The sequence below is a fragment of the Carassius gibelio genome, chromosome B3 (genome assembly GCF_023724105.1).
Source record: "Carassius gibelio isolate Cgi1373 ecotype wild population from Czech Republic chromosome B3, carGib1.2-hapl.c, whole genome shotgun sequence".
Taxonomy (NCBI): Eukaryota; Metazoa; Chordata; class Actinopteri; order Cypriniformes; family Cyprinidae; genus Carassius; species Carassius gibelio.
The window spans coordinates 24,622,075-24,647,847 of NC_068398.1; the positions used below are offsets into that span (position 1 = coordinate 24,622,075).

At 40.3% G+C, this 25,773-nt stretch overlaps 2 protein-coding genes across 4 annotated transcripts; one reads left to right on the forward strand and one right to left on the reverse strand.

Annotated features, from left to right (window-relative positions):
* Positions 1-500: 500 nt before the first annotated feature.
* LOC127953757 (jupiter microtubule associated homolog 2) lies at positions 501-6,643 on the reverse strand. Its single transcript, XM_052553043.1, has 5 exons — positions 6,444-6,643; positions 5,680-5,837; positions 2,277-2,425; positions 1,938-1,980; positions 501-1,811 (listed from the first exon to the last, which is right to left on the reverse strand). The coding sequence occupies exons 1-5, from the start codon at positions 6,497-6,499 to the stop codon at positions 1,579-1,581; spliced, it is 639 nt and encodes a 212-aa protein (XP_052409003.1). The 5' UTR covers positions 6,500-6,643; the 3' UTR covers positions 501-1,578.
* A 787-nt stretch (positions 6,644-7,430) lies between these two features.
* LOC127952026 (protein cramped-like) lies at positions 7,431-25,508 on the forward strand. 3 transcript variants are annotated; one of them, XM_052550263.1, is made up of 20 exons: positions 7,431-7,538; positions 9,629-9,999; positions 11,344-11,546; positions 11,922-12,075; positions 14,270-14,353; positions 14,439-14,487; positions 14,646-14,731; positions 15,520-15,643; positions 17,881-17,962; positions 18,161-18,997; positions 19,165-19,333; positions 19,914-20,074; positions 20,672-20,740; positions 20,871-20,952; positions 21,288-21,398; positions 21,482-21,651; positions 21,750-21,936; positions 22,031-22,183; positions 24,014-24,150; positions 24,387-25,508. In XM_052550263.1, exons 2-20 carry the CDS (start codon positions 9,630-9,632, stop codon positions 24,507-24,509), a joined length of 3,351 nt encoding a protein of 1,116 aa, XP_052406223.1. In that variant the 5' UTR covers positions 7,431-7,538; position 9,629; the 3' UTR covers positions 24,510-25,508. The 3 variants fall into 3 exon arrangements, with proteins under 3 accessions (XP_052406223.1, XP_052406222.1, XP_052406224.1); XM_052550262.1 differs by lacking the exon at positions 7,431-7,538 and adding an exon at positions 8,758-9,245; XM_052550264.1 differs by lacking the exon at positions 7,431-7,538 and adding an exon at positions 9,283-9,541.
* Positions 25,509-25,773: the final 265 nt, after the last annotated feature.

Here is a 25,773-nt window from a genome sequence, read left to right on the forward strand (position 1 = left end):
GTTCTGAAGGTGAAAGGGGGTATTTAGGGATGTATTAGGATGGTATTCCTAATAATCCTTTAGGTGAGTGTGTGTGTATATATATATATATATATATATATATAGAATACAAATGTGTCGGTCTTATAATAAACATTACTCTCCTGACAAAATGTAAACGTAAAGGGCATTTATTTAGCCCTCTCGTGGTCTTTGATGGCTCGGATATTTTACCAGTTATGAAATCAGTAGGTTTAAATAGATCCATATATATATATATATATATATACACACACACAAACATTTATTTTACATAACAAGTATAAATTAATTTTCTATCTGTGACAGTGATGACATCAAATTAGACAAAGACTTTGCCAAAAACATGAATCAAAATTAATTCAGTGTTACATAAACCAGTTAAGTTGTGATGATCTAGTCGGTTTTGTATTCAAGAATCATGGACCCCTACCTTAAAAAAAAAAAAAAAAAAAAAAAAAAAAAAAGCACATCCACACAAGTAACTTTTCAAATGAAGATTTCTGTTAGTTTATTTCAAGCAACATGGTAAAACATCCTTATATTATCATGGAAAAAAATAAAAAAATATCCAACGGCATACAAGTGACCAATACAGAGATGTATTGTTTGAATCAGGCCTCTGTGACATCAATGCAGACATTGCCAAGCAACCACTGAAGTATTTTGGGCAGGGATGGCACCGGTGTGTGTGGGCATTTCCCACATTACACATACTCACAGATGTGTCATATTTGACCTTCCAACTGCCATGTAAAGAATAAAGCAGATGGCTAACGGGAGAAAAGACCGAATACAAGAGTATTTAAGAATGAAATGTTGCAGCAACTTTTTCCAAGTACAAAATCAGACATATCAGACGATTCTCAGAGTTTAAGAGTCTCTGGTTACATTCAAATGCATGCAAGGACATTTTAATAGAGTGATATGTTAAAGATGCCCGATTGTACATATTCTACTCATTGTCATACACGTGTGCTTTGGCGATCATCAGTTACAAAAACTGTGTTTGGTTAACCATCTAATCTACTACTTACATATGACAGTTTCTTTATCAAAAAAAAAAAAAATTAAATCATCTTATTGCACAAAAGAAATTGTCATCAGAACCCATCCACTGGTTTTCAAAAGGAAGATCTGAATACGCTGATACTGAAGAGCTTGCTTTGGCGATCAACATTGGTACCAGATGAACACTGCATGGACTGCTCTGAGATTCATGAGGCAAACTTGTATTTAATACATCAGCAAACAGAGAACATAATCGTAGAGAGGAACAACCGTCAATGCAAACCATTTGAAAGGAAACCTAACCATCCAGTTTTTGGAGCGACAGCAACAGTGATGCTAAGTAGATGGACATGAAAAATGCAAGTGAGGAATGAATAAAAAAAAAAAAAAAAAGTGCAGAAGCCAAAAAGGAATGCAGAGTGACAGACTTGCGGGAAAAACAAAACCAAAAAAAAAAAAAAATGAAAAAGGAAAAGTTTTAGTACAAAAAAAAAAAAAAAGGTTAAAAGCAGATGGAAGGAAGGAAGGAAGGGACAGTGGTGGCTATGGCTAATAGAAAACCACACTGGACTTTCCACCCGGTGGGTTGAGCACTTTGTTGTGAGAGCGAGGGCGGGGTCCGAGGCGTGGCTCATGGTCCTTTTCTGTTGGTTGCTGTGTGGCTGCCTCAGACTTCTGATTGGCTGCGGGTGCAGGGGCTGCTGGCTCTTTTTCAGGTGTTGGTTGAGGGGGCACTGGCGCCGCCTTCACCTCCTCAACTACAGTCATCTTAGGCACTGGGGCTGCAAGAGAGAGAGAGAGAAACAGTGGGAAAGGGAACTGCAAGCCAATGATAAACACGGAGGTGAAACAAACTGGGGCATGAAGAACAGATGACTAATGTTTAGTAAATAACAGGTTTTCTTTACCTGGTGGATCTGGAGTAGCAGGTACACCCACACTTAAATTGTCCTACAGAGAATAAAAGGGCATTAGACTTGGAATGGGTGGACATTCAGATTTTTGGAGTAGGAAGCGTAATAAAAAATTATGAGATTGCATTGAATCACATACACTCCCATTTAAAAGTTTAGAATTGGTACATTTTTTTATGTTTAAGAAAAAGCTCACCAAGGTTGCATTTATTTGATGATTAAAGAAAAAAAAATAAAAGTGAAATTTAAAAATTACTTTCCCTTTAATAAATTTTAAAATGTAAGTTATTACTCTGATGGCAAAGCTGTTGCAGGCTAATAGGTTTGGTCTACCTTTGGTTTGTTGGGATGTTGACTCTTCACAGAAGGTGGGGTCGACTCTGCTCCCCCAAAGATGTTACTGGCTGCTCCACCAGGAGGAACTGGCTTGCTCTGAGTCGAAGGAGCCCCTGGCTCCCCAAATATCCCACTGCTCTTTCCACCTGAGACAATAACAGACACATAAATCAGAGTTTGTTTGAGATGCATCAATTCTAGTAAACCTGCATATTCCTAAAACTTTACAAATACATACATTCTTAGATCTTTATAGAGAGTAAATTTAGCAAGCAGTCAAAATGAAGATCAAAGTTTCCTTTTGTAGCTGCTTAAATTTTAGAGCAAGATGGAATTTTCTTATTTAAGGGAGAGCGGTTTTTATTGCAAACAATAAAACAAAATCCACCATGTATGCAAGACAATTCATTAGCTTTGCAGCACTGATACTTTAGTCTAATTAAGATCATTATAATTTTTTTTTATGCTAGGCTTTCATATGAAGCTCTGATAAAATAAAAGATTTGAGATTATACATTTTTCTTAAGTCAGCATCTCCACATTAGGGCTGTCAATGAATATTCTAAATTCGAATATGTATTCGAATAGTACTAAAAAAATTAATTTCAAAAGGTGAAAATTAATATTCGAATAAAAAAAAAATGGAAAAAAAAGGCCCGCGGTAGTAGAGGCATGGCTGTCTGGGGTTCAGGGACAGGTCACATCCTCACAGGAGTCGCACTGTCTGGCACAGCATCGCTGCTGAAAGTTGACGCGTCTTCATGGAAGATGCCAGCAAGTGCAGAGACCGCAGCAGAGAAAATGAGGTAAAATTGTTGACCCGCAAGATAAAGTTGTATGCAAGGTATTTAAGATTACAGTTCACCATTCGACCACTAGCAACACGAGGTCACATCTCAAAAATGTGCACCCAAATGAGCATTTTATAATGTGTGGAACTCCAGCTAAACAATCACGTCTTGACACTTAACGTTACTTTGCATCGCCCGCCGCAAGCTCTTTGTCTGCAACACGACATGAGGCCATAACGGATAAAATAATTTCGTTCATTTGTAAGGACATGAGACCGATCAGTATCGCGGATGGGTCTGGCTTCAGGGAGTTCTGTCAAGCAATGGATCCAAGGTTTGATTATTTATCGTTTCATGTCAACGAAAAGTTCCATGTTTACCACAGCACAGCTCGCTCGGAGCATTTAATGTCAGTTCTATATGCTGTAAAACTTCAATTAATATTAATAATATTTGTTTCAATCACTGAATGAAGCCTGCTATATTTGGGACAACAGCCGCGACCTTAAATTGCTCGCACAAAAATTTGTTTGTTCATTTAAACCATTATGCGCAGCGAACGTGAGGGTAAGAAAGCTTGAGGTTTGCAGTCTTGGCCATTAGTTGATTTCCATGTTTTTGTGTAGGTAATACATGGTCATATATGTTTAAACTTAAATAGACTATCTATACAAGTAGTTATGTATCTTTGTATTATTTTGGCCTGTTATAGCGGTAATGCACGTCATTGACAACATGCGCAACCAGATGTTTGCATATTCGTGTATTTTTTTTAGAGGGAATATTCGAACTTCATTTTTGAGCAATTTTGACAGCCCTACTCCACATGTATGGCAGCCATTCCAATGACTGTTGAAATCCAATATCCTTAAAATTTCAAAGGCAGCAGTTCATAAGAACAAGGTCAAACTTGGTCAACTCCTTAACTCTAATGTCACCCAACAACCGTAGGGTTACATCAAGTGACCTACAAAAAGAAATGGCAGTAGCTGGGGTGAAGTTTAGTGTGATGATGGTTCGAAACAGCCTTTGAGGGCAAAGTCAGAAAAAAGCACTTCAACAGAGAAACGCAGCTGAGGTTCCAAAAACCTTGGACTGCTTTGCCAAACAGCTGGTCATCTGATGTTTAGACAGAGACCTGGGGACCAGCCACCAACAGTGAAATTTGGTGAAGGATTGGTGATTATCTTCTTCAGCAAAGCTTGAATTACGCACGTCGGTCTTTTTGAAGGGCACATGAATCAAGCCACGTACAAGGTTGTCCTGGAAGAAAAGCTTCTTTCCGCTCTAACGATGTTCCTCAACTCTGAGGATTGTTTTTTTTTCCTAGCGGGATAATGCTCCATGTCACGTGGCCAGGTCAAAAAAAAAAGCTGTGGATGGAGGACCACCAGGTAGTGCTGCATGATGATAAAAAAAAAAAAAAACCTACAAGCTATGCAATAATCACATTCAAAATCACAGATGAATCGCATTCGATTATGAACGCGATACTACATAGCTTGTCAGTGAACTATGGCTTGGTGTAGTAAGTGCTGCTCCATGTGAAAGCAGGTGATGGAGATTTACTACTAATCAAAGAACCGGCTTTACTGACCAGATGCGCATGACAATCACATGTAATTTTATCATGCAACCCTACCACCAGATCAAGACCCCGTCACGGCCAACCCAATCTCCAGACCCGAAACACCTTTTAAGTCAACCATCAGTAATGTGAAAGACTGGTAGAGTGCATGCCAAGATGCATGAAAGCTGCGATTGAAAATCAAGCTCATAATTGGGTCAATATTGATTTCTGAACACTTAAAACATTAGTATTGTGTGGTTTAAATAAAATATGAACTTGTTTACCGTCATTTTTCATAAGGGAATGCTATAAATTACAATGTTTATTTGAATTTGGGAGAAAATTTTCATTTTTAAACAGCACACAAAATGAAAAATACAAGATGTTTTACATTTGCAGGAGATAAAGATTCTGAAAACCTTTCTTTTAAAATCGTATTAAACAATTCCTTGAGTAAGCTTGGTTTTAGTTCTAGTTAACAATAACAACCCTGCTTTGCCGGGCCATTTAGTCATTTCTAAAACCGTAGTAATGGTACCACAGTGACATAGTTAGTTTCTTCCTGGCCAATTATAAAACTCCACGCATGTGAGTGAAGGAAAAAAAACCAAGAGATTTTGTCAGCACCTGCTCCCTCAGGGCAAAGCGTGCAAACAGCATGAAATATTATTACTATTCAAACAGAAGAGGAACACTTAACCCAGAACTTAAAGCCTCAAACTTAGAGCACTTTAAACGAGAGATCATTACTTGACCTGTAACAGAGCTCATTTAACCTTCTCTAGATGTCAAAACTCATCAGTTTGGTCTGTGCATGATCTCAGAGTTAACTGGCTAGTTAGATAGACTGAGGTAGAGGTTTTGATGTTGCTTTTAGGGACATGATAACATGCAAAGTGCCCGTTTGCATAGTGGGAGAGAGAGAGAGTCTTGTACACTGTTAAACTAAGTAACAGTGTGGTGATGGTTTTCACCTATGGTTTTCACTCAGTGCAAGAGGCCCCAAGCAGAAAAAACAGTGTCTCTGCTGAAAGCTCACCTGGGGGATTGGAGCGTTTGGGACTCTCCTGGGCCCCCGTGGATTCTTGAGGAGAGAAAATAGAGGAGGACATTTTGTTTGGTCGTCTGGAGGCAGAAGTGTCTTCTTCATAACCACCGAAGAGATTGCTTGACCCTCCACCTGGAGGTCTTAATACCCTACAGACAACATACAGATGTGTGCATGAATTCATGCGAATATTACACATTAGGTTTCATTACTGAAATGTATAGATGAATAAAATGACCTAAAATACAGCACCACCCCATCAGTAAGGAGAAACATCGCAACTGCACTTATAAAAAGTTTGGGCGGTAAGGTTTTTATGGGCCACCAAGTTGTACCTAACGCCAAAAGCTGAATTTCAATAAAAACTAGTGGATTTCTTTACTAAAGTGAAAGCCCTGCATTAGAAACAAAACTAAACCCTGCGGCACACTTCCGTTTTCTATCAACAACACTTTAAGGAAATGCCGAAAACGGCTAACAACTCCTTTTACCTTAACCACATTGAAATCAGTTTATAATATCCTATTTGAACATCACACACTTCACGGTACTTATTCACGCAGTTAAATCCGGTACTTTGACCTCACAATGTAAATTTAAAACGAGGTTTGCCACTTAAAAGAGTTAGCATGTAACGTTAGCGCTTAGCCATGCCACAGTTCCTCTCTCATGATCGCGGATTCAGATAAACACATGTAAATGTCAACACAAAACCAACTACAAATACCGGTTTACTTCAGACTAACTTCCAGTACCTTGAACTCGGTTTGCCACTACTATCAAGTCCCTGAAACACATTTGTTGTAGTCATGGTTGCTTGTCTCGACGTGACCCTGTAACAACTTCTTCTTCAACAGCCCTCGCTGCAGAAAGCGTCCTGCCACACCGCCAAACTGAACACTAGTGTGCCAAAAAAAACGTCTGTCTGACCCACCACGCCCAGGAAGGCTTGGACAGCTCACACGCATTGAGGGCAGGACTGCTAATATGATTATGTGACTGGCTCTGTTAGAAATCAGTCTGATTGAAGTATAATTCTATTGGCTGTGAGGTTAATCTGGCCAACAGACTGTGTAGAGTCGGACGATGATTGGTTAACTTGACTGCAACCTCTTAACAAACTACGAGAATTGATAAGGCCAAGAATTTATTTGATTTGTTTATTCGGTGTGATTTTTTTTAAACCTCTTTGTTTATGGTACATAGAATGCACTTTTTTTCTTGTAGGCGTTTTATTTATATATTAATGTCTCCGTTTGTGAGGACTTAAAGTCTACTTATGTTAGACTATTGTTTTGTTAATGTTGCAATGCAAAAAATAAAGAATCTTGTGCTTTCTATGTTATTGTTAAAAAAAATAATATATGTATATATGTATACACGTTATAAAATATTTATTAAATTCTATATAATATATGGCAGTGGCTGTAAATATAAGAACGTAACGTTTTAAATTACATTTATTTTCGTAACAAAACATTTCGCTAATGTTTCTTCGCGTCTTTCGTCGGTCTTTGTTCATTTTGGGTGGGACCGTTATTTTAAAACATTTGCCAGTTTAATGAAATTACGCTCGGCGGACGTAAGTGTTGATTGGCTACTTTGTAAAAACGCCCCTTCTGTCTTTGGTTACTGACTGAATCACTCGCCCGTCAATCATTTTACACACGCGGTGACGTAAGTGCTATTGACCAATCAGAGCATTTGTTTTTGAGTTGTGGTAGGCGTGTCTAACAGCCGAGGAAAACAGGAAGGGATGCAGTTCTCAGTGGATCTCCTGCTACCCCTCTTCTCTGGCATTTCTGGATACCGTGGAGTTTCTCAAGGCCAAAAATAAACCTCCTAAGCAGGTACAGAGCTTGTAAGCTTATTGTTTTGCCAAGACGTAAGTATTTATTACACATCTGTGCTGATTATATGACTTCAGCAGAAACGACACGGTAACTGTTTATAGCTAGCAAGTTAGCGAAGCGACTCTCAACTGATTCACTGTGCTGCTGGCACTGCTGGTGAGGTACCAGTTGTTGCATTCACTTATGGTGTAATCAGACTAACAGGTCCTCCAGGATGCATTATAGTATGCCTCCAAAACACGTTTAAGCTTTTGTGGGCTGAGTATAGCATCACAATCAAGCAGTCACCCACTGACAATGTGTCTAACAGTTGACAGCTTCTCAAAACTAACACCAAGTTTAGATTTAGGATTGCTAAATCACCTGGATTCACTGTCAAACAGTATCCAGAATTGATCATGTGACACTAAATCAAGTTGTCACGGTATCTCGAGCTGTTTATTCTCATCTATCACTGATGGTGCTCAGTCTACTGAGGTTATTTGTCTGATAATGCAGTGCTTCATTTGGTTTAGCTCGTTATTTGTAAAGGCGTCTACGTTCGTGAGCACATTTGACTGAATGCAGATGAAATAAAAGGTTAGTTTGATCCAAATGCTCTCCTCATATAATGACTGGACACTGGGTTACTGACAGCTGCAGCTGCTGGGAGCAGTGCTCGAGCAGCTGAGGTCGCCTGGATCTTATTTCATAAAGACATACAACCATATTGTTCGTGAGATAAATCAAGCTAAATGTTGCTTCACACACAATATAGGGTTCCCTTTTCTTGACTGCATTAATGTTTCAAATATAATGGAAAGCAACGGACCACTAGCATCCAAAACATGCATGATTGCTGTTTTACAACTAGATTTATAAAGTAAAATTTTTAGTTTGTCATTCTTGAAAAACTCAAATGTTATATGTGTGTGTGTGTATATATATATAAACATTTTTAGATCTTATGAACTGAAGACACACCCTAATCAAGCCACACATAGTGTCAGTCAGCTGACTATTGCAGACTTTTTATTTTAATAAGCAGCAAAGATGCATGACTCGAGAACATAGACTATAAAAAAACAGTTCGGTCAGGAGTCACGGTTATATGTGCATGCACTAATGTTGAATGTTAAATGTTTTTCTGTTTATGCAAAACACCATCCCACACCCATCCTCTCGTGTACGTGATCTGTAATATGTGCTCTTATCAAGTCTGTTGAGATGATGAAATCAACGCACGCTCATCTTGGGGTAAATTGGGACCGTGGATGTCACTAAGCGAAATTTAAATTTGAATAATAACATATAATAATAATAATAACTGATAGTTGCGGTGACGTCGAAAGCTCTAAGGAAAGTCCAGGGAGAGCATAACGGCTGCATTATGTGTGCATTGAGCGAAATACAAACCTGGATTCAAAATTAGCGTCGGCGTGCGTTGTTTTATTGCAAATATGCGCTAAAAGACATGTGTGCTTGTTGTTGTGATGAAACTAGAGAGTTTGTGAGTCAGAGTTGCTGTGGCTACGAGAAGCTCCCAGTCGCGCTGCGCGGAGTTGAGCCCCAGTAGTAGCAGCAGCAGCCAGGAGAGGACGACTTTGCCTGACCTCGTTTGCGCTTTGAATATGTTCAGATTTCTCAAGTTCAGCTCTGTAAAATCTCCGAACTCATGGTGAAGAGAAAGAAGACGCCGTCTGCTTCCGAGGAGCTCGAGAATTGGTAAGAGTGCGCGAGAAACAAGCACTTTAGACAGAGGTCGAATGCGCGAGAGGTTTGCCTCGTCGTCTGTCTTTTCTGCAGGGCGCTGAAGTGAAGGCGCTCGCACTTGAATTCAGGGTAAATAAGGGGCTCGCTCGCAACCACAGCCACGCGAAACTACCCAGAAAAGGAGCCTGGGGTGAAAGCGCGGTGTGTGTTTTTGGTCACGTTCATTGAATAGTCGAAGGGCTGTGTTTCGACGCGTTTTGTCGGGACGGTGAGAGGGGATTTGAAACAAACAGCGGCGGCCATGTTGAGTTGAGCAGAATGTCGTCTTTCCAAGTTGATCGCTGTTTTGTGTCGCTTGAAATGTTTGCTATAATGCTTCGTTTGTGTTTGCGCAGGATGACAGTGGATCAAGGGGGCGGCTCGGGGGTCGAGGGGCCGAGCAAACCGGACCGAAAGCCCGACGGAGGCGAGGATGGAGAGAGCGCAGATCAGGCGAGCGAGGAGACGAGTACAAAGAGAGTCGGAGAGGAAACACTTAATCCATCAAGCGCGGCCAGCCCCGGTTCGGCTCCGACTCTTTCCAGCCAGACACCAAGCCCAGTCGGAGCCCAGGGGAACCCGACAGCGCTTTCCCCGGTCTTGGCCGGATCGAGCAACCAGGACCAGCATCATTTTCTCCGCTCCAGCGTGCGACCTCCTAGCAAACGGATACGGAAAGATGCCTCGTCCGCGGCGCTGAACGGTCACGGAGCTGCGAAAGCGAAAGGTGAGTGGACATCTCGACGTGCGTCCGCTGCCCACCTGTCAGTGCATGCTCTCTCTGCACTTTATCTCACTTTTGAACGTGTTTTGAGGCTATCTGGGCTGCTTTTGGGTTGACAACGCGGAGAAGCTCTCATGCTTTCTGGAGTGAAAGTGACTTGACACACTGCTCACAACTGAAGTCTCTCAAATCTCAGCTCTGGGATTGTTGGGTTGCTTGTTACCACCTTAAATGACTGAGTAAGATGCAGTGCACTATTTTAAATCAGCAGGCCTGATGATTATTCATATGTTTGCCTTTCATATCACTAGTTTAGCTGTCACCCAGCAGCAGGTGACAAATCACTGTCAGGAGTTTCATTCTGATGCATCTGATCTGGAGATGGTCGCTCTGCATTGAATCAGGACACCAATCAGCAATCTGTTTGTGAGCTGTGTACAGGGGTTATGAAAGGGAATCAGTGTTTATTTTAAATTTAGACAATAGGCTTGCATGCTGTAATGTATTCTGGTGTGCTCTCATTGCATGATCTCTTGTGTAAGTAAGTGGGGCTTCTCCGGTTCCCCACGTGTTGTTTTTGGATCAGTGCACTGAGCAGCAGGTTTGGATGCCCTCCGAGGGACGCCACACACTTCCTGACACTCTTCTTGACATGCACACACATTAACAGTGTGCATAATTTTCTAATAATCTTAAGGCCTTTAAAATTGATAACAGAAATTTTATATTTTTCTGTTCTGTCTCAGCCTGACGTTATGCAATTATTTTCCATATTAATTTTTTTTTTATATGAATTTTTGCTTTTTAAAAGCATGGTAAATCTCTAATGTTCAACCAAAAATATATTCAGCAGCCGAAAGTATTATAAATAAATTGCACCACTATTCAAATTAAGCTTGTTTATTCCAGCACTCTTTATCTTTTGCATATGAGTGAAAGTTGTTTTGTGTGTGTGTGTGTCTGTGTGTTTCCTTTAATTTTTAATATATTTTTTTTTATTTGGTGTAGATATGCATGGTGAAAGTAATATACCATAGTGTCAGTTCAATTAATGGTCAACAGTGTTCAGCAATCTGAAAAAACATGTATTTTTGCATTACAAATATGTCTGGAAAAGATCTGTATATATAGATAGACTTGTAAAAGCAATCCCTAAGTATATTTAAGCACAGTATTGCATAGTTGATGCTTTTATAGATGCACATTATGATATTATTGTTTCTATATATTATTGTATGTGTATATATGTTTGTGTGTGTGTGTGAATGTATGTATAAATAAAACCCTTTCAATGCTTTTCTCAGCATGTGTTCATGTGTTCTCTTTCCTTTCCTCTCTGTTTGTCAGGTGCAGAAGCAGGTCCCTCTGTGTGTGTGACAGCTGCTGCAGGTTCAGCCGGAAGCTCTGGGGTGGCTGGGACATCCAGATCGGCCCCTAAGGGCCAGGGTCCTGCAGAGAAGGAGGAAGGGGGGAGTCAGAAACGAGTTCGCAGACAGTGGGAGTCTTGGAGCACTGAGGACAAAAACAGTTTCTTTGAAGGACTTTATGAGGTGATTTGTCAGCTTTAATGATAGTAAAGCTCACTGAAAGTTATTGGCGGATGTTTGGACTTTCAGTAAATTGCTGATTTTTTTAGTGGTGTTTTGAGAATTAGTACCTCATATGGGACAACAACATCCACAGATTTACTTAGTGAATTGCTTTATCAACGTGATAGATTGATATTTAAAAGTCCTAATAGGTTTAATTTATTTACATGTCATTTCTAAAGCTATAATTGAGCTCTGTGATGTCTTTTATTGAATTATTTCTTAGTAAGTTCTAATTTGTCATGCACCTGAAGGGTTCTTGTATTACATTGAATCTTTTGGATAACAGCTATAAGTAACGTTTGTTCTGTCATTCTCTCTCCTGTCCTCTCATAGCACGGGAAGGATTTTGAAGCTATTCAGAACAATATTGCTCTTAAATATAAGAAGAAGGGGAAACCGGCAAGTATGGTGAAGAACAAGGAGCAGGTGCGGCATTTCTACTACAGGACCTGGCACAAGATCTCTAAACACATTGATTTCAACAGCGGTGAGTCTTACAGACGCACAGTTTGTACTATGTATGACACTTACAGGCTACAGTGGAGTCCTTTGTTTGATAGAAAGATATTGTCTTGTGGAAAGCCATCCTCTGTCCTGCTGCTCCTCAGACTGTTAGTTGTCAGGATTAGTTCCTAAATAAATACACACTACTGTTCAAAAGTTAGCAGTCAATAATTTTTTTTTTAACTAAAAGTGACACTAAAGACATTTCTAATATTACAAAAGCTTTGTTTCAGATGAATGCGGTTCTTTTGAACGTTCTATTCAAAGACTCCTAAAAAAAAGTTTTATAATTTCATTTTACAATTTAACAAATTTCATTCAAGCTAACAGGCGCTTAGTTTTATTATTTACATTTACTATTATTAAACTAATGTACAGATAGGTATCAAATACCAGGTGTAAACAACATCTTTTTTTTTTAAACTGAAAAATAACTGAGCTAGCTTTTTTCTTATGATTTATAACTAACATTTCAACTCAGTCTTTTTCTTTGAATTCTAGGATGGTTACCTGCACATTTCATAACGCATGGCACACATTGGTTTTTGTTTCCCATCAGGTCAAACATAATTTGTTTGTTCAATCATTCAACTTACCAGAACACAGATATACCTGTCATCCAATTTCAATTCAGTCTGTCACCTTCATCTATAGACTTGAATTTTCTCTGCTACCATGCTACCTGGTTTTTGTTAGTCACACATTATCAAATCATGAGTGTGCCTACACCACGCACATTTGCTTGCATGTTAATGATTATATAGCATGTCCTTATTCAGATGTAGTAGCATACAGAAATGTTAAAGGGGGGGTGAAATGCTCGTTTACACTCAATATCCTGTTAATCTTGAGTACCTATAGAGTAGTACTACATCCTTCATAAATCCAAAAAGTCTTTAGTTTTATTATATTCATAAGAGAAAGATAGTCTGTACCAATTTTTCCCGGAAAAACACGACCGGCTAGAGGCGTGACGTGTGGGCGGAGCTAAAGAATCACGAGCGCGAATAGGCTTTTGGGTTGAGAGCATGTGGAAACTGTGACATTACCGTGAGGGAAAACCCATCATCCAAAACAAACCATGGCTTACAGTCAGATTCAGCGTATATTTATGATCCAGAATCAGATCCAGAGGCTGAAACTGAACGAAAGCAGCAGCAGCAATGACTCGCTCCGAGCGGGGCTCGAACCGGGGTCTCTGGCATGGGAGGGGACGCACTAACAAGAAGGCAGAGATATTTGAAGCAGTTTTACTCACCGCCTGCGTTTCCAACACACGATCGTGACCCTTTTTCCTTGGGATTGCATCATCCTTAAGAAATAAACGATACGCAAATCCGTCGTCAAACTGCGCCTTGTGAACAAGCATCTTCGAAATGCAGGGAACAAACAAAAACACTTGCACAACTCCGTTGATGCTCTGTAAAAATGAACTCCATCCACTGGTCCCTTAATGCTGTTTTTTTTTTGGTAATCTGTGCAGGGTTGTCTTGCCCTGGCAACCAAAAACACACTTCTTTTGAGACTTTTCGCGACGCTCTCGCTCTGATCAGTGAAATGTCTCTGCTCTACTCTACGGGAGCGCGCGCTCTTCCGGCAGACGTGCCTTAGGACACATATAAGGAAATTCCGCTCCATCTAACGTCACACAGAGCCATATTCGAAAAAAACTTTCCGAAACTTGTGACAAACCGGAAGGAGTATTTTGGGAACAAAAATACTCCTTCAAACGTACAACTTAATTTTTGAAACTTTGTCCACGTTTAGCATGGGAATCCAACTCTTTAACAGTGTAAAAAACTCAGTATGCGTGAAATAGCATTTCACCCCCCCCCCCCCTTAAAAAAACCGCATTAATCTCCACTGTGACATTCCACAATTTCTTCTATTTTATTTGTTGATTCAATGTGTATTACCATTCAAACGTTTGAGGTTTTAATCTTACATTCAGCAACGATACATTAAATTGATCAAAAGTGACAGTAAAACATTTATAATGTTACAAAAGATTTCTGTTTCAAATAAATGCCGTTCTTTTGAACTGTCTATTCATCCAAGAATCCTGAAATAATGCATTGTGGTTTCCACTAAAATCAGTAACATAATACATGATGATAATAAAAGCTCAATGCTCTTATTCCTCCTTTTTCTGTTGCTTCCTTTTGTCCATCTCTCAGTGTATTCACGTGTGCTGAAAAAGTCCTCCCAGGAGCTCTATGGCCTCATCTGTTATGCTGAACTCAGGAAGAAGGTTGGAGGCTGTAAGTATATCAGGCAGTGGGTTTTGTTGATTAAGGGGGGACATCTCGAATGTTACATTCTTTGGTGTCTTCTTGTTTCTTCTAGTGATGGATGACAAAAATGTGGCCAAACTAAATGAGCTTATCCAACAGGGGTAAGTGTGTGTATGTTAGTCTGAGAGAGAAAGAGAAATGTTAATATTTCACAGTACTTGTTATTTAGGGCATGTCTAATAGGATCATCTACTGTATATCTCCATAGGTTATGATCACCTTGAGGTACATCTATAATTTTTTTTGTACATTGTTTCAGGGCCACAACAGTGCGCTCCAAAGGCAGAAATCTGAGGATCAAAGCTCCCATGTGCCGCGCGCTCAAGAAACTCTGCGACCCAGATGGTGTGTGTGAGAGAGAAACTGAGAGATTTCTTTATAGACTCTTAAAAGATTGATTTTTGTTAGCAGGTTAAACAGACTGAATAGGGGTGAGAACATAGACTGTAAAAAAATATGGACGTAGTGTCCGTGACGTCACCCATAGACTCCTCAATAGCGGTTTTGAAGCCTAAAGTGTGCAGAGCGGGCCGTCGCCATCTTGGCAGCGCGTCACCGCGCGACTCTCCCGGATAATCGAAAATGGGCGAAAAGGCGGGAGCTGGTTGCTAAAGCCACGCCCACATAGCGCGACGGCATTGTCAGCAGCGGCAAAAAAATTCACCCCCTCACAGTTGTCATGAAGGGCAAAATTAGCAATATAGACCAAAGTCATTTTTTGAACCAGGCTGTAAACATGTTTTTTTCTGCTGTAAAGTTGGCCATTTTAACATGGGGAGTCTATGGGACTGACCTCCTTTTGCAGCCAGCCTCAAGCGGCCAGTCGATGAATTGCAGTTTTAGTCACTTCCTTATTGGCTTCACGAGAGAGAGCGCGAGGTTGCCGCTCGGGTGAGAAGAGAACACTGACAGAATGGAGCACTCTGGGTATTTAGGTGGACCAGAGCGGTGGATGAGTGTGCCATGGCTGCACTCCAGGGTGTAGGAGGAATGCTTTTTCATGGTTTCCATGGTTTCAGGCCGTGGGGCTGGTTGGGAAATGGGTGGTGATGCAGAATTAGGCCATCATCAGAACCATGGAGATGGTGGTGTAGGCTTCATAGTATTATTTTTTTATCTTGTTCTGTTTTCAGGTGTGAGTGATGAGGAGGACCAGAAGCCTGTGCGTTTACCCTTGAAGGTGGCTGTCGAACTTCAACCCCGGAGCAACCACTCCTGGGCGCGGGTTCAGAGTCTAGCCCATAATCCTCGGCTCAGGTGAGCTTCACAAATGTGCACTAGGCTTGCTGCGATAGACGGTGTTCTCGGTTATAACGGTGTAAAGCCGCAACACTGGTTACGTCATTTGCTACTGCTGCACTGCCCCCCAACATGGTTTAGATTTGTTTTTTATAGTAACGTAAATCATTAGCCTAGTTCAGTTAGAGGACTAAACGCTCCATGCAGTGTGCTGAACCGTGCGCGAACAAAGTCAGATTTCATTCATCACGTGAGAAAAGTGAGTTGAGCTGACTCAAGGGCTGAGTGAGGTGAGAAAGACAAGACGATGGCAGAAGATTGTTTAGAAAAAAATACAACTGTGCCTGTTTAGCAATATTTTAGATTTTGAAAAGCCTATTGACTGGACATTTGTTTCTGATTTATTTGGTTCCACAGTGTTTGCTGATTACTTTATTTAAACGTTGTGTATGTTAGCCTATTTATTTTATTGTACATCAAGGTGTATATGCAGTGCCTACAAGTTTTCTTTATTCGTTTTCATTTTGAATTGAATCAACGCTGAATTGCAAGTGAAATCAGATTGCACATGGCACTTTAACAAGCAATTTGAAAGGAAAAAAAAAGAGGGAAACTAAAATGAACTACCCCCCCCCCCCCACACACACACACTAACGGTGATTCCAGTATTACCGGTGTTGTCACGCGTTGATTTACAGGTGGGAAAAATGTCCTCACCGCCACAACCCTTATGCGCACACAAGACCTCTCTGGAATTCCTCACTGATCCACCTCCGTCACCTCATACATTCACATGGCTTTTTTCTTATTTCATTGCAAAATGTACTTTTGTAATCTGCAGATTGGATGGATTTTGGAAGTGGGAATATTTTAAATGGGAATATTAATTTCATGTAGGATTCAGGGGGCTATATAACACATTTAATCATCAGGAAATTATGAAAGTCGGTGCTTGAAATAGGTTAAAGCCTTTTATTTTATTGATAACTGTATATATATATATATATATATATATATATATATATATATATATATATATATATATATATATATATATATATATATACTAAATTAGCTCCTACTCCGGAGCAGGGTCTAACTATTGTGTTATTCTTTGGAATTACTCAATACAAATGTGTTATTCTATGTTATTTACTTAATATGGTATTATCTTATAATATTATGCACAACTATGAAAGAAAGCAATATACTGATCAATAAGCTGAGTTATTCCCAAATACTGGATGTCATGAAGAGGGTCAGGTGAATAAAGGCCCTCCCATAGGGCAGTACTAGTAGTGTTGAACAGGATTGGACATATAAAAGACCTCCCACTGGGAGGTCCTGGTAATATTCCACTAAGTTGTATCTGTGAACTAAACTGACCTCTGAAATGCACCTGTGAACTAAAATAACCCTGTGAACTTTGGGTGATTTCCAAATGCTGACATCAGTAGTAAACAGACTTGGGGGGATGTCTCACGTGACCATAGCCAACCAATAGGGAGAGATTGTTTAATTGTTGATTTGGCCGAATTCCACCATTAAGACAGTGACATAAAAGGCATTGGCCAGACACGTTCGAAAATGCCATGATTTAAAACACCGTTTAAACACAAGTGCAGGCACTTGTAGTAAAGGTAGCTCTGCTAGTTGTCATTGGATATTCTTAACCCTCCTTTACATTCTTTCAGTTGCTTTATGTATACGTCAACATTCCATGTCCATTATTATGGAACACGCGAAACACAACAAAAACACAGCTTCGATCACAGCATCCTCCGTCCTCCTGTTGTTAACGTTGTTCTTCTTTGTTAACGTTGTTCTTCTTTGTTAACGTTGTTGAACACCGCACACAAATGACGTTGCTGTTGACGTACTTACATCACGTACTAGTACACTAGTTTGCGCAAAATCGACCCAGTACTTTATTATGGTACATTTAGTTCTGGAAGCAAAGCATGCAGCAGAGCATGCTGGGAACTGTATAAACAAGCTTGAAATATTGGTACTCATATCAATCAGTTTATCTAACTAGGATTTTCTAAATTACAAAGTTATAGTATGCAAATACTACAGATTACTAGATTTTAGCAATTGTTGTATATCAAGTAAAGTCAACTACAAAATGTTAGTTAGGACATTTGTTAGGCTTTACAATGTACGTCACCATACAAGAAAAAAGATTGTAATTTCATTGTGACATTAAAGGTACAACAAATTTGACAATGCTCATCGCTGTTCTGTTATTGTAGGATGGTTGTCGAGTTGCACCGGAAGGTCTCCACTCTCATTGAATTCTTGAAGCAAAAGTGGGCTGTCCAGGATCAACGAATCGTATCCTTGCATTCAGATCTCAGCCAGAGATGTCAGCATGCAGAGTCAGGAGTTTAATTTCCTTCCTTTTTCCTTCCTCGTCTGTTTTATGAGATACATCTGATAGATTTGGTTGTTTTGTTTGGGAGACATGTCAAAGATCATCACCCAAACCTATGTTTCTCATAACGGTAATCCCCCTTAACTTGTTACGTGTAGCGTAAGAGCCTGGCAGAGCGAGAAGCTCTGGATGGCCTGGTCCAGTCCAGCGAGTCGGAGGACCTGTTCCTGTTTCCTGCAGAGAACAGCACAGTTGCGACTTTGCCAGGTGTGGCTCGTGTTGTGCACTCAAAAGCTTCCTGCACGGTACACTGGCAGGAGAGTGGGCGTGGCCGGACAGGTATTAGGGACTTGCCCGCAGCTCACATTTTGGGAATTCAGCCTACAAGAGGAAAATCAGGCAAGTCTGGTCCGGTGGGAGGAGACTCGAAAAAAAGTGACGGAAATCCTGTTGATGGTCCTGATAGCAGCACTTCAGCTCCAGGGTTGGAGAGCAGTGTAAACACAAACATGAGCACTACCTCTCCAGTCAGTCCAGTCCTCACTTCATCACTCCTCACTGGACAGGAGGGAAGTGCGGTGGGGAATCTGGAGCAAGAGGCAGTGAGTCAGACTCAGACTGATGCTAGTGGGTGGGACAAAGAGACTGTGACTCAGGGAGACCCCACCACAATTGAAGGCCGGACTGAGGAGCCTGGAATGGCAGGAGGAGGGGTTGAATCAGAAAAAGCACCGCCACAATCAGAACCTCAAGGGCGTAGTGAGGAAGTGAGCGGGACTGGACGATCTCCTCAACAAATCCAAAACGAAGGTTGGAGCTCACAGGGCTCTGAGAATGTGACACTGGCAGAAGTCTACCTCATGCTGGGCAAGCCTGGGAAACTACAGCTGGAGTATGAATGGCAGCCTAAACCCCAACCCTCAGCTCTACCCACCACCCAAAGTGTGCTTCGGTGTCTCCTGAGACTTGTCTCATCAGAGGTCAATCCCAAACCAGTGAGTCTGTTTTTGCCCCGCTCTCTCGACCTTACACTTGACCTCTACAATACATCAAGGCAGCTATAAAAAGACACAAGACAAGCTTTTGTCAGAAATCTGTTCATCTGTGGTTCTGTTTATTTATTATTTGTTATTTAATTATGTTTTATTTATTTCATTCCCAGACCCCGGAGGTGTGTTCAGTGGGCACTTCACCTTTGAAATCAGGTCACGAGGAATCATCTGTGACTCCTCCAGGCAGGGCTTCAGCTGGGACAACTCGCAGTCCTAGCTGGGGTCGACAGCAGCATGCTGCACGCTCAAAAATACTTCTGAATAATGCAGTCATCACAGGTAATCTTAGACAGAGTTGTGACTTAATTAAAGGTTGAAATTTCTGCGCCACTAATTGGAGATATAGAAATGAAGACAGTTTCTCAAATATCCCCTCATTTACCTTCTTGATGGCAGGGGGTTATGTCCGATTCTCGTGCAGTTTTAATTGGCCAAGGCTCACCCATTAAACCATTTGACCGACATTTCATGGACTTGTTTGAGGCTGAGACTAGTTCAGCCCCAAACTCACGACATCGGTCAATCAATAAGTACTATCTGTCTACTATATTAGCATTTCTGACAGACCAAAGTTTTAGGGAAATCAGTATTCAAATGGTCTATTTATAGTTGCACATTATACTGGATTAAAAGAAAGTATTTAAATGATGAAACACTTCACCTCTAAAGCCAGTGTAATGAACATCCTCCCAGAACTGAGTAAAGTTTATTGCAACAGATAACGGCTGGAAAAGCCTGAAGTTTCACCTCTTCCTGAACCAAAAACATCATATTGCTTCAATATTGTAACAAAATTGCAGTTTTGCTACTCTGTATCAATTTGCCCAGCTGGAACTCTAAATAGATGTGATCTCCACAGGTGGAAGAAACCTGCCGCGTTCCCTGCTGGTCTCTGGAGGTGACAGCGAAGGGTTTGCTGTCCCGACGACCCTGCCTCCTAACAGCTCCCGTCAGCTGCGGATGTTCTCTCCTAATAAAGAGGCGGAGCTAGCCTTTCGCCAGCAGCTGGACTCCATCAGTGTGAGTGGTGTCAGTGTTTCTAAAAGGAAATACAACAGGAGGGACATGCTTTTTCATTTTTAAATATAATGGTGACATTTATTTCAAATCATTTACACTACCAATCAAAAGTTAGGGGTTGATAAGATTTTGTTTCTCATAGATATTATTGTTTAATTATAATGTTTTACAATTTGATGTAATAAATTAAAAACTATATATATATATATATATATATATATATATATATATATATATATATATATATATATATATAAAAATTCAGCAGCCATCACTCCATTCTTTGGAAATCATTCATCATTCTACTATGCTGATTTGGTGATTAAGAAATATTTCTTATTAGTATCAATTTTGAAAATATTAATTTGTCACTATTTATCAATACAAGGCCTTTTGGCTGAATACAACTATTAGTTCCTTTAAAACATATAGTGACCCCAGACTTTTGAACCATACATATATGGTACAAATATATAGTAATCTCGCATGTCAACAGCAGGGGTTTAAAAAAAAAAATTATTCTTAGGGACACGCATACGCATTTCTTCATCAGCAAATTTTTCCTCTAATCATGCTTTTTTTTTTTTTTGTCTTTAGTCAGATATATTTTCAAAGCAACGGAAAATAGGGAGGGGGCGTCCACTAAGAAAACCTCTCGTGGTTCAGGTGAGTGTGGACCGAAGAAAGATAAGAACCTTTACCGAGTTGCTCCACTTCACATTGAATCTGTTCTTTTGTTGTTTCTGTTCTTAGAGCTGTCAAAGGATTAAAATATATGTTTGTTTGTTTTTTTCAGAGAACGCTGCTGCCACGAACAACTGGAGACACTTCGCCTCATGTTTGCTCCTTCTCTATTCTCTCCAATTCATCTGCTACAGGTAATAAACACACACAAATGCATAACACTTTCCACATGCAGTGGCCCAAGTATTTGGACCCTTATGCCACACTTACATGCATCAATGTCATCATACAACACAAAATCACACCAAAAGAAATCATAGTCAATTTTTTTTAATGCAAAACATTTCATATATATATATATATATATATATATATATATATATATATATATATATATATATATATATATATAATCTCTTGAACAAGAGACTTGAGGTCAAGTAGTAAAAATGTTTAATTTGTATTACTGCATCTGTCTGATTTCAATGCGGTCACTTCTTTTGAAATATTTTGTGCATCTCTTTGTCAGGAACTGGTTCGTTCCGTCCAATACAAGCTCGTCTCGCCCCATCGAACCGCCAGCTTTCCTCAAAAGCTTCGTCCACTACAGCCAGTTCTTCACCCACTACTCAGCTGTCCAGTAAGAATCAAATCGAAGCCAAATGATAAAGATGATTTAACCACTGAACATTTGAAACCTACATGCTCTTGAATTTGTCTCAGGTGCAATTGACCTGGCTGCAAAATCTGCAGGTATTATCCCTGGCAGCCCCTGTCGGGAAGTGGAGGCCCCCAGTATAGATAAGGCCATTGTGGAGTCTGAGGAGCCCATGGACTCGGCACCTGCTGCACCTGAGCTAGAGCCAGATCTACTTGATCACGAGCCTTCTGAGGTAAGAACTAGTTCCCTTCCTAAATCCACTTTCACTTTTGGGTGTACAATTACAATTCATATCTTGGTCTGTTCTCATTTTGTTCTCTTAATCTGCAGGAATCCCTACAGAACGGTGTCTCTCCACCATCTCCAGGGGGAGGGGACTCCCTCTTGGCTCCTCCCAGTGTTGCTTCTTTATTAGATATTTCTCTACCAGGCCCCCCGGAGGAGTCTCTACCTTCTGGAGAGCCACAAACTCAAATCAGCGACTCTATTATTGAGCTCGCCATCAACTCGCACTATGGTATGGTGGGATTGAACCTGAGTATTAGAGGATCTCAGTGGGATCCTTTTGTTTTAGTTGTATCTACTTGCTCACTTTTCGCTCTATTTCTCAGGTGATGGATCATTGCTCTCACCTCCTAAACTCAATGGGAGTGATAGATCCAAGCTCCTTCCCTCTTCATGTGACAGCTGGATGCCGTCCCCCACACACGACCCTCAGTGGTACCCCAGTGACTCTACTGATTCAAGTCTCGGCTGCCTGCTCTGTAAGTATCAAACACATCTGTGTTCCCTGTTAGCAACGGATGTTTATTACAAGTAATATGTATATCAATAATAAAGCAGGAAACAAAATTATATTGATGAGTTTGAAACTAATTGATTGAGCTTTTTTTTTACATTTATATATACACTAGCAATACATAATTCTGTCAGTAAGTTGTTTTGAAAGTAAATTAATACTTTATTCCGCAAGGATCAATCATTTGATTAGAAGTGACATTTATAATAATAAAAAAGATTTTTGTTTCAAATAAATGCGTTGATTTTTAACTTTATATTCAAAGAATCCTGAAAAAAATGTATTAGGTTTTTTACAAAAATATCAATATTGTGAGATCCTATTGCCATTTGCAGTTACTGACCGCTCCCGTTAAGAAACAACCAATCAGAGCTGCGGTCCGTAACTTTGTTTGTGTTCAAAATGTAGAAAAATTTATATAATAAGCGAGTACACCGTGAATCCATTTTCCAAACCGTGTTTTTGGCTTGCCCTGAATCACTAGGGTGCACCTATAATAAGTGTTTATATTCAGACTATTTTAGATTGCTTCGGGGGTACCGCGGCGGAGTAACCCAGTACCTTTGTGATTCTTCATAGACATAAACAGAGAGAAGTATTTCCGGCTACGATGTTCTTCCGCAAGACGCAAGCAGTTCTGTTTATTAACCGCTAGAGCGTCAAAAGTTACCAACTGCAGCTTTAATGTTGTTGTGGTTGGTTTAATAAAAACAAAACAAGTAGTAGAATAGAGAGTGCAAGTGTTATAGGGTCGAGATTTTTAATGAATAAAAAAAATAGATAAAATCGAATTGAGAGTGCTAGAGTTAGAGGGTCAATAGTAGATGGAAGAGATGAGTTTTTACAGAGGGACAACCTCGCGCTCTCTCTTGTGAGGCCAACAAGGAAGTGACTAAACCTGCAATTCATCGATTGGCCGCTTGAGGCTGGCTGCAAAAGGGAGTCAGTCTCATAGACTCCCCATGTTAAAATGGCCAACTTTACAGCAGAAAAATACATTTACAGCCTGGTCCAAAAAATGATTTTGGTCTATATAGCTGATTTTGCCCTTCATGACAACTGTGAGGGGGTGAATTTTTTTCTAACTCATCCGTTTAAATTATATTAAGCCTTAAAGTTCTGCATAATTAAGGGCGTGGACACTTGAGTGACAGGCGGATTGCTGCTGCTGTCACCGCTGTTAAGCTAGGTGGGCGTGGCTTCAGCAACCAGCTCCCGCCTTTTTGCCCATTTTCCATTAACCGGAAGAGTCACGTGGTGACGCGCTGCCAAGATGGCGACGGCTCGCTCTGCACACTTTAAGCTGCAAAAACGAACTTCAGGAGTCTACTGGTGACGTCACGGACACTACGTCCATTTTTTTATACAGTCTATGGTTTTTACCCAATTCTTGAAAATGGCCAAGGAACTCAGCTGATCAGAATATTGCTGTTTTTAATGTTATTTTTGATTAAATACAGCCTTGGTGAGCAACTTCTTCAAGAAACTTCTTTCAAAAACAAAAAAATTCAAACAGCAGACAGACAGACGGTCAGACAGCAGACAGACAGACGACAGTCATACAGACAACAGACAGACAGACGATGATTCATCTAATTAAGTTTACCAATGACAACCCTAGTTTAATGTCATCATTTTGTATGTATAGGTATCTATTCAGAATTGATTGCTGAGCTAAAAGAGGCTGGCTTCAGACAGAAGTCAAAATGTCCAGTTACCTGTCTGTGTTCTTATTACAAACCTCCATCAGTCTCTGAGTTATTGACAAATGCATCCTTGTTTTCTTGATTTGCAGCAAGTCTGGCATCTCCTGATAAGACAAGAAGGACAGCACTGCCCCCTTCGAGTAACACAGCCTTACTTGGACCCAGTTTACTGGACAGCAACTCCCACGATTGTTTTCAATCCCGCGGCCTGCCGGATGTAGCCGAGGTGAGAGGAAACACAGCCCCCAGCTTCTGTCTGGTAGACTAATGTCCTTTGATATGGCACATTATCACCAGGTGCTCCTCTATTTGTTTGTTTGTTTCTTATTCTGGCTTGCATTGAAGATAAACAGGATGTGAGCGTTTCAATTGGTGCATGCAAATTAAATCAGGCATCTATCCTCAGCTTTGAAAGTGTTTCACATTTATTGTTGTTGTCATTTGGCTGTTTTCTCGCTGCAGGTGGATACACAGCTGGCCTGTATGATGAGCGAGAGCAGTGTCGACTACATCGCCCGCTTCAATGACCTCGCACAGGAGCTCTCTGTCACAGAACCGACCCTCCCACCTCCTCCAGAGGACTGATGCAGGGGGCGGAGCTTGTCACTGTTCACATTGGACAGAAGAATGTAGGAAGTGCAATAGACTGGCAGGGTCCACAACAGCCTTCGGGCTCTAATGTGTGCGTGTGAGAGCATTTGTGTATGTTTGTGTTGATTATTCTGTGGCTGTTGTCTTATGAGCCACACCCAGGATACTTAAACAACAAACAAAAAAACTCCAGTTTACAGCCTAACCTCATGTACAGAGAAAACAAGACCTGCCATATCTGAACAAATACCGTCTTCTCATCTGTTTCTCTGTCTCTGTTGTCTTTGTCTCACTTTTGTGTGCGTGCATGTGCATGCATCTGTAAGTGGAGCTGCAGAGTGTCTTTTGTGATCTCTTTCTATTGTACACAACACATTTGGGGCGAAACCCTCTAGAGCCATAGGAGTGTGTCTGTGCACACTCTCCGTTTATGAGACCTCAGATTCTAATTGGTTCATTTCCATCTGAATGTTGTAAGTTGATTAAAGCCACACTACTGAAAGGGACAAGGGCTTCTTTTTATGAAATTATTGCGAGGACTAAATATCTAACACACACTAAACAAAATGACTGATAACACAAAGTTGCATCAAAAGTGAGATTAAACGTATTACGCTACCCCCCCCCCCCCCAACAACACTAGGATTTTCGTTTCCTGCTGAATGAATATGAATCCAATAATTTGTAGATTCTAAAACTGAGTTTTCTTTTGTGAGACTTTCTGTGTGTGTGTTTGTTTGTGTGTGTGTGTGTGTGTGAGAGAGAGAGAGAGAGTGTGTGTGTACATTTCTTTGCACAGATGTAAATAGACAATAACAGACCCCAGTATTTACTGCTTTTGTAATATTGTAAATTATTGTCATTTGGATTTATTTATTGCTAACTCACTGAGACAGTGTTTCTTGTTTGTAGCTCCTCTCCACTGTTTTAAAGAGTACTGTGGTGTTAAAAGGGGATTAAAATCCCAATGTGTATAAACAGAGCTACAACAAACCCTTTTGTGTCTGTCACTATTATTTTAGTATCATTTAAATAATTTTATAGTTTTCGTTAAAGGGTTAGTTCAGTCAAAAATGAAAATTAAGCTATAAATTCCTCACCCTGAAGTCATGCTAGATGTAGAAGACTTCTTTCAGACAAATTATTTGTTGTTAAACTTATCATGGACTGATGGAGTGTAACAACCACAAAGTTGCATCAAACGACTTGATTTTTTTTAAATAACTCCAACTGAATTAATCTGAAAGAAAGTCATATA

Excerpts from the sequence above, each read along its gene's own strand:
- LOC127953757 (XM_052553043.1), bottom strand. The coding sequence starts at position 6,499 with ATGACTACAACAAATGTGTTTCAGGGACTTGATAGTAGTGGCAAACCG. Across the intron at positions 5,838-6,443 it reads AGTGGCAAACCGAGTTCAAG|GGTATTAAGACCTCCAGGTG; the intron begins GTACTGGAAGTT and ends TGTTGTCTGTAG. Across the intron at positions 1,981-2,276 it reads AACATCCCAACAAACCAAAG|GACAATTTAAGTGTGGGTGT; the intron begins GTAGACCAAACC and ends TATTCTCTGTAG.
- LOC127952026 (XM_052550262.1), top strand. The coding sequence starts at position 9,196 with ATGGTGAAGAGAAAGAAGACGCCGTCTGCTTCCGAGGAGCTCGAGAAT. Across the intron at positions 14,354-14,438 it reads CAGGAAGAAGGTTGGAGGCT|TGATGGATGACAAAAATGTG; the intron begins GTAAGTATATCA and ends TGTTTCTTCTAG. Across the intron at positions 15,644-17,880 it reads GCCCATAATCCTCGGCTCAG|GATGGTTGTCGAGTTGCACC; the intron begins GTGAGCTTCACA and ends CTGTTATTGTAG.